Source organism: Cricetulus griseus, unplaced genomic scaffold (genome assembly GCF_003668045.3).
Source record: "Cricetulus griseus strain 17A/GY unplaced genomic scaffold, alternate assembly CriGri-PICRH-1.0 unplaced_scaffold_1, whole genome shotgun sequence".
NCBI classification, from domain to species: domain Eukaryota; kingdom Metazoa; phylum Chordata; class Mammalia; order Rodentia; family Cricetidae; genus Cricetulus; species Cricetulus griseus.
Window position 1 is genome coordinate 2482576 of NW_023276808.1, and position 13768 is coordinate 2496343.

General features: G+C 45.7%; 2 protein-coding genes across 2 annotated transcripts in view; one reads left to right on the plus strand and one right to left on the minus strand.

Annotated features, from left to right (window-relative positions):
• The first annotated feature begins 385 nt into the window (after positions 1 to 385).
• On the plus strand, positions 386 to 1006 carry LOC100757965 (ubiquitin-conjugating enzyme E2 variant 1-like). Its single transcript, XM_035453630.1, has 2 exons — positions 386 to 555; positions 682 to 1006. The coding sequence occupies exons 1-2, from the start codon at positions 386 to 388 to the stop codon at positions 827 to 829; spliced, it is 318 nt and encodes a 105-aa protein (XP_035309521.1). The 3' UTR covers positions 830 to 1006.
• A 2912-nt stretch (positions 1007 to 3918) lies between these two features.
• Positions 3919 to 13768, minus strand: part of LOC113838584 (ephrin-B2-like) — a 665634-nt gene continuing 655784 nt past the window's right edge. The window contains exon 5 of the mRNA XM_035453536.1: positions 3919 to 4822. Coding sequence (XP_035309427.1) covers positions 4465 to 4822 — 358 coding nt within the window. The 3' untranslated portion in view covers positions 3919 to 4464. The remainder of the gene's footprint in view (positions 4823 to 13768) is intronic.

Sequence of the window (13768 nt, forward strand, 5' to 3'; positions counted from 1 at the left end):
AGAATCCTGTCTTGTGGTCATTCTTTCTGTGTCACTTGTCCCAATTCCCTATCCTTGACTCTCCAGGTTGACATCCTGCAGGTCAGGACAACTGGTGTCCAAAGTGCGGCTTGATACAGTTGGGGATCTGGGAACTTCAGTGCTCATTAGAGGAAGGTCCTCTCCATGAAGTAAGGTGTCCATTACAAGGTAGATTATGAGCCTCGGTTGGAGGAAGAACCAGCAGCCTGCCCAGCTCTTGGGACTTTCAGTTGATCAGCACCACCTACGTGAAAAAGTTGAGTTATAGGACAAGAGTTTAGCAAGGAAGATTCATTTCTTTCTGGGATCACAGAATCCCTCAAGATGTGGGGATCTTGCTTTAAGAAAGCAATTGGGACGCAAGATGGCAGACACCACAGGCTCAGGTGTAAAGGTCCCTGGAAATTTCCAACTGTTGGAAGAGCTGGAAGAATGCCAGAAAGTAGTAGGTGACAGCACAATTAGCTGGGATCTAGAGGATGATGAGGACATGATACTTACTAGATGGACAGGGATGATAATTGGGCCTCGAAGATCAATTTATAAAAACTGAATATACAGCCTTAAAATAGAATGTGGGCCTAAATACCAGGAAGCACCCCCATCTGTAAGATTTGTAACAAAAGTCAATATGAGCTGCGTGAGTAGTTCAAATGGAGTGGTGGATCCAAGGGCCACGGCAATGCTGGCAAAATGGCAGAAATTCCATAGCATCAAAGTCATCCTGCAGGAGCTTCGGCGCTTGATGATGTCAAAAGAGAACCTGAAGCTGCCACAGCCAACAGAAGGACAGTGTTACAGCAATTAGTCACCAAGGGCCCAGCCTCCCCTCCCCAATCCAACCTAAGTCTTCATTTTCCACAGTAGTGAATTTTCTAGATTCATCTTGTAGACCTCAAAGTACTGGAGAGGAAGGTGCACTCGGACTTCATCTTGAGACACTGTTCTGATACTAATTTCTTGTCCATTTGAAATACCTAAGTTGTGCTGAGTAACATCTGTTGAGTGTAACTGCTGGCTGCCTAGTTGAACTTCTGGGATCAAGAAGGTTTGTTGAAATCAGTTTTCTTTGGGAGTGGTGGGCACAGCTAATGCACCTGTGAACAGACACATTGTCACACAATCACCTGTTGCTGACACAAGGCCTGGGTCTGCCTTTGCCTGCCCCGCTACAGTTGTGTGCTGGCCCTTAGGGGAGGATTCAGGTAGCAGCCATGGGACTACTGCTAGGCTTGGGGTGCTTTGGCTTCACCCTGCTTTCTTTTTATTAATCATTTTTTAAAATTTGAATTAGAAACAAGATTTATTTACATGACAATCCCAGTTCCCTTTTCCCTTCCGTATTCCCCTACCACCCCCAACTACAACCCTACCTATTACATAACCTTTCTTCTATTCTTCCCCTGACTTAACCTTTCTGCTCCCTCATGACCTCTGCATCATTCCTCTTCTTCCCTTCTCATTCTCCTAGCTCCCCCTTCCCGTTCTCTCAATTTGCTCAGGGGATCTTCACCCTTTCCCCTTCTCCAGGGGACCATGTATTTCTCACTTAGGGTCCTCCTTGTTTACCAGCTTCTCAGGCAGTGTGGGTTGTAAGCTGGTAATCCTTTACTCTTGTTTGAAATCCACATATGAGGGAGTACATATTCACCCCTGCTTTCTTAAGTCATGCCCCATCCAAGCCATTGTGTTTCTGCTTTCACTTTGTAGCAGTAATCAAGTCTATAGTCCTTCAGCTGAAGCCTCCTCTGGGGAGCAGGATTCGGGAGATGAGAACCCTGACACTACTGCCCTCTCTAGAGGAGAATCCTCTCCTTCTTTCCTTCCAGGTCCTTATCAACCCATTCTACAACTCCCCCTGAAAATGACCCCAATGACAACAACTCAACCATCAGGTTGGCTGGCTTTGCTCTTATGGGAAAATAATCTCCTGTTACTCATTTTTGCTTCTTTCTACCCAATCCTACAACTTCTCCATGGTTAACCACCCTCATCCCTTCCATCCTTGGACCACTGATAGGCCTCCTCTTGCTAATCTCCTTAAATCAACTTGTGGCCTTTGTCAAGCAGCAAGTGGACTCTGCAACTAAGCCTGTCCTGGTCCAACACTTAAGCTCTCCTCCTCCAAGGATGACTTTGGCCCCTCTCATCTAAACCTCCTCAGGCTGTTCCCTCCAAAGAGGAATTAACCCACTTCCCGTGGCCAGCTTCAGAGGTGCAGACCTGGATGGTCCTGCAAGGAGACCTTGTCTTCTGAGGAATACGCCTGTGTGCAATGGGGTCATTGTCTTAAAGCTTCCCCACCCCCACAAAAGGTATCTGGAAGGCCCTGCCTTTCAGAGGGCTCCAGGAAGTTATCCCCAAGGTCAGAGAAAATTGTCCTTTTTTAAAATCTACATTGATTATCCGATAGGGGGCCAGCCCACTATCCCCCTCTGCTGAAAAACTTGGCCACTTTTTTTTTTATACAAGGAAGGGGTAATATGTTGGGAGCCAAATCTAAGGGTTGGGCATGAGATCCTAGTCATCCAAGGCCATTGTTGGCAGGCCACAAGTTGGGTAGTAACCTTTATACAGCAGTTCCTTAGAACCTCAGCTCAAGAAGAGAAACAACTTGACCCAGTCCTCTACACAATGGCTCAGTCACCTAGGCAACCCTTCCTGGACCTCTTACTCATGAACAATTTAGCCTGCCAAACATCCTCTGTGTTGCTTCCTAATATCTTGTGTACACTAACACCCGGTGCACAAACAACCCATTCTAACCCTCCCCATATCCTGCTCTGCTGACTATACAAGTTAGAATGAGAAAATTAAAGTTTGCTACTTGATCAGAATCCTGTCTTGTGGTGGTTCTTTCTGCGTCTCTTGTCCCCATTCCCTATCCTTGACTCTCTTGCCCCAAGTTGATGTCCTTTGGGTCGGGAAAATTGATAACTTTTGTGGTGATGCCGCTTCTCTTAGAAGTAGCTGTATCTGAACTTTTACATTGTAAAGGGCTTAGGGCTGGGACTGCTTTAATTGCCACGATCAATGAATTCCAAGTCTTGTGGTGTGTATTGTGTGTAATCTTAAATTATATATTACTAAAAATCTTTCATTTTAGATCCCCTGTGTTCTATACACCTATTATAACTATGTCCTATCTCCCTCCTTCCCCTTGACATCATAACTTTACCTCCATCTTAAGGACTCTTAGGGGTGGCCATATGTGCTTTGCTTTGACATGGAGCCCAGGTAGAGCCTCAGAGCCCAAACAGCACAGCCATCAACCAAAAACCAAAAGTAAGTCTCAATCGGGAGGAGGAGGGGCACTCATGGGGACTGGGTGAATCTGACCAACCTTTCCTAATGAAAATTTCCCAATATCCTCAGTGGTGATGGACTTACAGCATTTTTCACCTTTGGCTTTTCAACTTCTAGGTCACATTTGGCTCTCTGCTGTTCTCCTACATGATTTTCCCTGTGGTGATTAATATGTGGTAATACAGCAGCTGATTCTGCTTAAACCATCTCCCAAAGCAGACTGACTCTCCCGAAGCTCCTGGACTGTGATTTTTTATTGCCAGTACCTCAACAGTCCTGCCCCAGAGGTCTGTCCTCTCCCCCTGAACTCTGGCCGGTCCTTTCATAACAACGGCCCCTTTGTTCCACTTCAGGAAAGGGGCTTTGATTCCCTGTTGCATAGCTGTGATAGTGAGCTCACCACCACTCACCAAAGTCTGTAGTCTCCCACATTCCTGGTTCCTCTCAGCAAACCAAAGCACTATCTATTGTTTCCTTCTTGCTTTCCCCACTATGCTCCCCCTGCGGTGGTAGCCAGCATGTTCCTCACTTGGCCACATGTCCCCGGCTTTTCCCAGCAAACCAAGTCAAGGAATTTCCAGGAAAGCGGAATTCTGTAACTAATACACATTTTATTTCATCTTAGTGTAAAGGGTGGGGCCAGGCTCCATGGTGAGTGTCCCTTAATGATACAGGATGTGGAGTGAGGGGTCTGGGGAGGTGTTGCAGAGCCCTGGAAACAGAAGGAGTGAGGATTAAATTCTAGGGATCACTGAAAACCTTACTGAGGTTACCCGAGGTCCGAGGGACAAGTCCAGTGTGCATGGCAGGAAACACAGAGGCAGAGGTGCAACTTTCTCCTAAGGTACTGCTGCATCACCCATAGACCACAGTGTCTTCCCCGGGATCTGCAGAGTCCTGAGTGCCTGGCTGGGTGCAAAGCATAGAGGTCCGCACAGGGACGCGGCAGTCCAAGTGGGGATCTCTTAGCAGTCTTCCAGCTTCCGGCTCTGTGGTTTCCCCAAGGCTGAAAAGTTACAGCCTACAAAACTGTCCAGCTCCAGGTTCTTCCAGGAGGCATTCCGCCCCCCGAGTCAGGCTCAGTCCCTGCACCCACAACAAGGTGAGAGTTCCCTTGGGAGGCGAAGGTCCCAGGCCTCAGACCTTGTAGTAAATGTTGGCAGGATTCTGTGGGGGCATCTCCTGCGCGATGTACACTGGGTGCCCATAGTCCCCGCTGACCTTCTCATAGTGTGGGCGGGAGACACTGTCTGCAATCTTTAGCGGTATGAGAACATCACTGGGTTCCCAGCCAGAGTGGTTGCCACCTCGCTTGGGTGTGGTACTGTGCTGTCGAGAGTGTTTGCGGTGCCTCCTGCGGTACTTGAGCAGCAATACCACCAAGGTGATGATGATGACGATGAAGACGATGCATCCTGATATGATTCCTGCGAATAAGGCCACTTTGTAACCCAGATTGTTCCTGGAATGCCCTGCGCTGTTGCCATCGGTGCTGCTTCCTGCACGGAAACAAGAACAGCCAGTTACTGTGGATCTGAGTCTCTGCCCTCTAGCTTGAAGAACGAATGCTCCAAATGCAAACAAATAAGCCTGGCCAATGCTCAACTCACTGGATCCACTTGACAATAGATCACCAGATGCTGTGAAGGAGCTTCAAAGGTACGACACTCAATCACCAGGCCAACCACTTCCTAATGATTAGACAGCAAATCCGGAACATCCCTAGTTTCAACACTTCAGGATGCATCGGTAACTGACACACCAGCTCTGCTCTTGTGACTGTAAGACACTGAGCGGGCTGAATTAATCTGTCTTAGTGGCAGAGTTAAAATTGACTCACTGGGAGCAAAGACCCCAGGAATCTGTGCCCACGAGTGAATCCCATTGGTTGGGATGTGTTTTGAGGCTCCTCTGCCTCTAGGCGTTCTCAGAAAAATGCACCCCATAGACACACAGCCCCACTACACTGCTGTCCCTGGATTTGGTTTCACAAAAGGGCTTGTTGTTGAATTTCTCCTGTTTGTACCAGCTTCTAGCTCCGGATGTCTTGTTGGATCATTATTCCTGGTTGATCCAGCAGGACTTGCATCTACATGAAGAAGAAGCGATTAATCATGGCACAGACATCTGACAATGTAGCAAGCTTCAGGAGTTGCAAAGATATCTCAAGAGGCATGAACAGCAATGAACATAAGACTCTTTATGCAAAGCACTGAGAAATACAAGAATATAACCTTCCTTTTTAATCAGAATGGTAATCCTAGTTATTTGTTAGGTTTAGCTTAGAAGGCCATCTGTGGAAACTATAGGGATTCTTGCATTTGGCAGTCAAAGCATTCCAGATGACATTTCAATTTCACTAAGCAAGTTGATTGACAACTATACTAGTCTCTAATTAGAAGAATAATTCTTTCTATCTTCACAATAGGTTATTCTACGTGAAGAGGCAGGTCTTGGTTTGTCCAGACTTGAAAATGAAACAAAGCAGCATAGCCAGTGCTTACATACTAGACACTTGGATTTTTTTCAAAGAGGTGTTCTGCATTGTAAACAGAAATATACGTACCTGTGGCAGCACACAGACACCCTGTCTCACTGCCCTGAACTTTTAGAGAGATTTAAATGAGAAAAACTGAGCATGTCAGCTTGCGGGACTCAACCAGTGGTTCAAAGTGCAGAAAATGGTCTGCCTTCAAAACTAACAAGAGTGGTGATGGTGAACGTCACCCCAGGTGCCACACTAGCAGCTGTACCAGCTCACAGTGGGGTCACAAAGCAGCAGTTGGTCTTTACTTTGTCCAACTTTCATGATGATCTTCATGGCTCTTGTCTTGCACAAATAAATCACATAATCAGAGACAGAATAGACTCCTCAATTACCCCCAAAGCAACCTCCCCACATATATAAACATGTAATGAACTTTGAGGGCGTTTAGAGACTTCTAGAAAAAGACATTTATTATTTTGTGTATCTACAAGGATTAGGGTGCAGGCAGGGCTTGATTTGGGAGCTTTCTTTTCCTATTTGTGTATGTGTATTTGGTATTGGGGGGAGTCCACAGAGGACAGAAGATGACATAAAATGACCGGGACCATCACTTACAGGATGTTGTGAACTACAAACTGGGTGCTGGAAACCAAACTTGGCTCCTCAAGAAGACCAGTCTTAACCACTGAGCCATCTCTCCAGCTCCTGCTTTGGGGATCTGGGTTTCTGGGATCTCTTACTATACTTTCTCCCTACTCAGGTTCACCCTGCTTAGAGGCAGAATCCCCGCAGTGCTACTCTGTCCCTGTCTACTCCCCCACCCCATCTCCCCACACAGGTTTTGTCTGTGTACCCCTGGCTGTCCTGGAACTCAGTCTGTAGCAAGGCTGACTTTGAACTCAGAAATCAGCTTCCCTCTGCTGGGATTATAGATGTGAGCCACCATGTCTACACTTCAAAACCCAAGTGTTACCAAGCTGCAGGCATTGGACTCACTGTTTAGAGATGTGTTTGCTGGGGACAGAGAAGCACTGGGGACAGGAGCTTCCCTAACTCTACTCTTCCAGACCAAATGTGAATCCAGACTAAAAAAAAAAACTGAGGAGCAATTTAACCAGAGAAGGAAGTCATTGACAATTGTCTTCAAACCACAAAGGGAATCCAGTCTATAACAACTTACATTATTGCCGGGTGTTGGTGGTGCAAGCCTTTAGTTTCAGCACTCTCAGGAGGCAGAGGCAGGTGGATCTCTGTGATTTCAAGGCCAGCCTGGTATACAGAGCAAGGTCCAGGACAGGCTCCAAAACAATAAAGGGAAACCTGTCTCGAAAAATGCACACACACACACACACACACACACACACACACACACACACACCAAAAATTATTATTGCATATTATATTATTATTGCATTATTATAACTTGTATTGTTTTTTCTCCCAAGTCCTACCCCACACCCCAAATGGATACTTTTTCTGTGTGGCCCTGACTGCCATGGTACTCAGCTTTGTAGACTAGGGTAGCCTTGAACTCAAGAGAACTAGATGTCTCTGGCCACCAAGTGAAGCTAATTAGGGTTACCTCTGTGAACATATCAGGGACACTATTTGCTGAGGGCTACACCACTCACTAAGGAAGGTGTCCAGAAACCACTGGAGGGGCTCATGACACTTCCCTTTAAACCTGTCACCTGTAAAATCCTCAAATCAACTCCCTGAAAAGACCACCTCACCCACCTCAGCTTGTCCCCTACAGGCTGGAAAGCTCTGGCCTCAGAGCCAAAGCAGGTGAAGACCTTCTGTCCATCGTGCAAACCAGCGATACCCTGACTGAGATTTATGTGGCCAACAACACTCTGGAGGACACAGGTGTCAGGATACTGTGCAGGAGGCTGAGACATCCAGGCTGCAAACTTCAAGTCCTGTGGTGACAGATGGACCCCTGATTTCTTGGGAAGAATGGGGAAATTTGGGAATGCTGGCCATAGATTTGGGGGTAGGAATTCTACATGATTGAGATTCATTCAACATTGGAAAATTGATGCTACAGAGATAGATCAACAGTTAAAGCACTTGGTGATCTTACAGGGGACATTAGTTCAGTTCCCAGCACCCCTGTCAGGTGGCCACATTCACCTGTAATTCTAGATCCTGGGGATCCAACTCCCTGTTCTAGTATTCATGGTCATGCCCCCACCACACCCCCACATGGACATGCATATATGAAAATAATAAAATTTTAATAAACAGGCAAGGATTTGTGTCCCACGCCTTTAATCCCAGACATGGGAGGCAGAGACAAGAGGATCTCTATGAGTTTGAGGCCAGCCTGGTCTACACAGTGAATATTAGGATGGGCTCTAAAGCTATACAGAGAAGCCCTGTCTCAAAAACTAAAATAAATAAAATAATTGATAAATAAAATGTGCAAGTATTATACTGTCTGAAAACAGCAAATAAATAAATAAATAAATAAATAAATAAATAAATAACAGATTGGAAGGAAGGAGCCCAGAGTGTTTGGGAATATGTTTGATCCCAGCACATAGAAGGCAGATGCAGGTAGATCTCTAAGAATTCTGTAACAGCAAGATAAACTAGAGAGGGTGGAGTTAACTCCATTCTCAGAAAAAGCCTGAGAAATTCCCTGTGCCACACAAGGCTGATTCACCTGCAGGGTTTCTCTGTGGCTTTGGAGGCTGTCCTGGAACTAGCTCTTGAAGACCATGCTGGTCTCAAACTCAGTGGTCCACCTTCCTTTGCCTCCCGAGTGCTGGGATTAAAGGTGTGCACCACCACTGCCAAGCCCACGTCACCCACTCTTACCCAATCCTGAAAAGCCAAGGCACATCCACCCTGCTTGCAGTTTTTTCCTTTAAAATCCCTTCACACAGCTGGAGAGATGGCTCAGAGGTTAAGAGCACTGGCTGCTCTTCCAGTCCTGAGTTCAATTCCCAGCAACCACATGGTAGCTCAGAAACATCTGTAATGGGATCTGGTGCCCTTTTATGACCTGCAGGGATACATGAACACAAAACACTGTATATATAATAAATCAATAAGTCTTTTAAAAAAACCTTCACTATTGAGGTCAGGCACCCTTTTCCTGCAGCTGCTGTGCTGGTTTGCTTGACAACGTACCTGCCAAGTATTGTAACTTAACATTAAACATTATGAGTCTGCATCATAATGAGTTCGTTCCTTGTTGGTCTCTTTTTGGAATCTCAGGAACTTGGAATAAAAATTACACACCAGCAAAGGCAGCAGAGAGACCCTGTCTCCAAAAGCAAACAGGACATTGGGAGTAAGGAGGCTGGAGAGGTGACTCTGTTGTCAGAATACTTGTTGCTTTTGCAGAGGTCCCAGTTTCCAGATCCCACTCTGTAGCTCACAACCTGTTCCTGCTTTTCCAACTCCATTTCCAGGATCCAATAAGACCTGGTGACCTCCACTGTCACTATAATATGAGGTTCGGTCTTACATATGTGAAAATACTCATCCTAAAACAAAAAGGGTGGGTGAGCTGGCTCAGCAGGTTCAAGAATCTACTGCCAAGTGGATGACAGGCTTCACCACTAGGACCCTCTTGGGTAGAAAGGAAAACATATACACTGGCAGCAGACTGGGCATTGGTAGTGTAATGTTAAGTTACAATACTCGGCAGGGACCCTGTCCAGAAAAGTAGCACAGCAGCTGCAGAAAAAGGGTGCCTGGCCTTAATTGTGAAGTTTTTTTAAATTTTTATTGATTTATTATGTATACAGTGTTCTGTCTGCATGTATCCCTGCAGGCCAGAAGAGGGCACCAGATCCCATTACAGATGGTTGAGAGCCACCATGTGGTTGCTGGGAATTGAACTCAGGACCTCTGGAAGAGCAGCCAGTGCTCTTAACCTCTGAGCCATCTCTCCGGTGGTATGAAGGGTTTTTAAAAGAAAAAACTGCAAGCTGGGTGGTATGTGCCTTGGATGTTCAGGATTGGTTAAGAGTGGGTGACCTGGGCTTGGCAGTGGTGGTGCACACCTTTAATCCCAGCACTCAAGAAATGAAGGAAGGTGGATCTCTGTGAGTTCGAGACCAGCCTGATCTACAAGGCCTAGTTCCAGTATAGCCTCCAAAGCCACAGTGAAGCCCTGCAGATAAATCATCCTTGTGCTACACAGGGGATTTCTCATGCTTTTACTGAGGAAAGAGTTAACTCCACCTTCTCTAGTTTACCTTGGTCTTACAGAATCCTTACAGATCTACCTGCATCTGCCTTCCATGTGCTGATATCAAACATATTCCCAAATTCTCTGGGCCCCTTCCTCCCAATCATTCATATATATAGAGAGAGACAGTATAATACTTGCAACTTTTATTTATCAATTTGTTTTATTTATTTTGGTTTTTTGAGGCAGGGTTTCTCTGTATAGCTTTAGAGCCAATCCTGACATTCACTATGTAGACCAGGCTGGTCTCAAACTCAGAGATCCTCTTGCCTCTGCCTTCCATGTCCTGGAGTTAAAGGAGTGGTACACCAATCCTGGCCTGTTTATTAAATTTTTGTTACTTTCCTATGTGCATGTCCATGTGGGGGTGTTGTGGGGTCATGACCATGAATACTAGAAGAGGGAGTTGGATCCCTGGGAGCTAGAATTACAGGTGAATGTGGCCACCTGACAGGGGTGCTGGGAACTGAACTCAGGTCCCCTGTAAGATCACCAAGTGATTTTAACTGTTCATCTATCTCTCCAGCATCATTTATTCAGTGTTTAATGCATTTCAATCATTTAAAATTCCTACCCCCAAATCTGAGTCCAGCATTCCTGAATTCCCCATTCTCTCCAAAATTGGGGTCCATCTCTCACCACAGGACTCCAAGTTTCAGCCTGGATGCCTCAGCCTCCTGCACGGTATCCTGACACCTGTGTCCCCCAGATCGTTGTTGGTCACATAAAGCTCAGTCAGGGTCTGATTGGTTTCCAGCATGGAAGAAAGGTCCTCACCTGCTTTGGAGGTGAGGCCACAGCTGTCCAGCCTGCATCGGGCAAGCTGATGTGTGCTAGGTGGTCTTTGCAGGGATCTGAGGTGTGGATTTTACAGGTAACAGGTTTAAAGGAAAGTGTCATGAGCCCATCCAGTGGTTGCTGGACACCTTCATTAGTGAGTGGTGTAGCCCTCAGCACATAGTGTCCCTGTCATGTTCACACAAGTAGCCCTAATTAGCTTCACTTGGTGGGCAGAGACAGATAGTTCTCTTGAGTTCTAGGCTACCCTAGTCTAAAAAGCTGAGTACCAAGGCAGTCAGGGATACACAGAAAAAGTAACCATTTGGGGTGGAGGGTAGGACTTGGGGGCATAAAACAATACAAGTTATAATAATGTAAGTTTGTGTTTGTGTGTGTACGTGCGTGCCTGTGTGTGTGCCTGTGTGTGTGTGTTTGTGTGTGTGTGTGTGTGTGTGTGCATTTTTGAGACAGGTTTCTCTGTATTGCTTTGGAGCCTGTTGTGTAACTCACTCAGTAGACCAGGCTGGCCTTGAACTCACAGAGATCCATCTGCCTCTCTGCCTCCTGAGAGTGCTGGCATTAAAGGCTTGCTCCAACAACAACCGGCCAATAATGTAAATTATTATAGACTGGATTCCATTCCTGTTTCGAAGATAATGATCAGTGATTTCTTTCTGTGGTTTAATTGCTCAACAGTTTTAGTCTGGAGTCATCTGGAAGAGTAGAGTTAGGAAAGCTCCGGCCCTCAGGGCTTCTCTGTCCCCAGAGAACACATCTCTAAACAGTGAGTCCAATGCCTGCAGCTTGGTAAGGCTTGGGTTTGCAACAGTAGACATGGTGGTTCACATCTGTAATTCCAGCAGAGGGACACTGATTTCTGAGTTCAGGGTCAGCCTGGGCTACACACTGAGTTCCAGGACAGCCAGGGCTACACAGACAAAACCTGTCTGAGGAGATGGGGTGGGGGAGTAGACAGGGACAGAGTAGCACTGCAGGGATTCTGCCTCTAAGCAGGGTGAGCCTGAGTAGGGAGACAGTATAGTAAGGGATCCCAGAAACCCAGATCCCCAAAGCAGTAGCTGGAGAGATGGCTCAGGTGTTAAGACTGCTCTTCTCGAGGAGCCTAGTTTGGTTTCCACCACCCAGTTCGTAGTTCACAACATCCTGTAAGTGATGGTTCGGGTCATCTTATGTCATCTTCTGTCCTCTGTGGAAACCCCCAGTCCCAAATACATATGCACAAAGAGAAAAAGAAAATTCCCAAATCAAGCCCTGCCTGCAGTCTGATCCTTGTAGATATACAAAATAATAAATGCCTTTTTTAGAACTCTCTAAACACCCTCAAAGTTCATTACATGTTTGTATATGTGGGGAGATTGCTTTTGGGTAATGGGGGAGTCTATTCTGTCTCTGATTATGTGGGCTTTTTTTGTTTGTTTGTTTTTTGTTTTTTTCCATACAGGGTTTCCATGTGTAAGAACCTTAGTTCTCCTGGAAACAGCTATGTAGACCAGGTGGCCTGGATATCCAGATATGTGCCTGCTTCTAGCTCCACATTGCTGGGATTAAAGTTGTGCATCACCACACTCATAAATGTAATGTTAAAAGCCTCATTGCAGAATAGAGTGGTTGGACAATCTTTATTCTTAAGGCAGTGATCAGCCTTTTCTACATAGTGAGTCTCAGGCTCGCCAAAACTAGGATTCTCTCTCTCACTTACATACACACACACTCTCAGACACAAAATAAACTAAATTCTGAGGTGAAGCTAATTTGATGGGATGCTTTGCTTGGTTAGATTCAGCATAGAATACTGGCCAAGGCCAGACTGGGAAAGTAGTGACAGGAAAATGATTCAAGTTTATCTTTAGCTACATAGAGAATCCAAGGCTAGCTTAACCTAGAAAGACCCAATCTCCAAATAATTAAAGGGGAAAAAAGTATAAAAATAAATCCAGTATTCTAGACTCTAAATCCAGTATTCTAGACTCTAAAACCTATATCCTTGTTGCTATTTTTATTGAGATAAGGGCTCTTTGTGTAGTCCTGGCCCCAAACTCAAGACATCTACCTGCCTCTGCCTAACAAGGGCTGGGAGTAAAGATGTTGCTACTACAAAGGCCAAATCCAAATCTTTATCAGCTTCTCAAAGGAAGACCTAGATACATGATGACGAAGTTTGCTTCTTCTATAAAAAATATATCATAAATACATAGAAATATGCCTGAAATTGATTACTTATGTGCCCCTTATTCCAGTCACTGGGAAATGGCAAGAGAAAATAAGGAATCCAAGGACATCATTGACATATTAGTGAGTTTAGGGCCAGCTTGGAGTACCTGAGACTTTGTCTGAAGAAAGCCTAAAACCCAAGCATGCAACATGGCTAAGTAGCTTTGGCCCTGTATGCCTGGGCACCTGATTTCAATCCATAAAACCATGTAAATGTAGAGAAAACAAACTCAGCTAGTTATTGTTTGACCCCCAATCCAGTTTGGCAAAACAGGTCTACCTGTACACACATAAGAAAGAAAGACAAAGGAGGAAGAGAAAGGACTTCAACTCAGCCAGAAAATAAAACAAAACAAAACACTGAGCCTCCGAGGCAGAGGTTACTTCCTTTACTCCTTTCATTAATATTTTAAGACTGAATCTGGAGCCAGCCTCAACCTCAATAATTGCTACAAAAATGAAAACACCCTACCCATACCCTAGCCATTTAAAAAAATAGATACATACAAACAAATCCACTTCCTCCTCTGGGGATGGGGGGCAGACACAGGATGGTGGGGGACCAGGGCATGGATGCTGAAGGTCATTCAGCTCCAGGGGGCATCAGAACCCAGGACAGAGTGTTGATTGGGTAAGGTTGGTCCCGGGTGGGGAGAGGGATTCCAGAGCCTCCCCTCCAGGGGGCCGATGAGCCCTAAGAGTCTATAAATACTAGAGCCTCTCCCTCTCAC

What these genes read in the sequence shown, in the direction of transcription:
- LOC100757965 (XM_035453630.1), top strand. Translation starts at nt 386, where the DNA reads ATGGCAGACACCACAGGCTCAGGTGTAAAGGTCCCTGGAAATTTCCAA. An exon ending in ATGATAATTGGGCCTCGAAG is followed by an intron (nt 556 to 681) that starts ATCAATTTATAA and finishes TTCAAATGGAGT; the next exon opens with GGTGGATCCAAGGGCCACGG.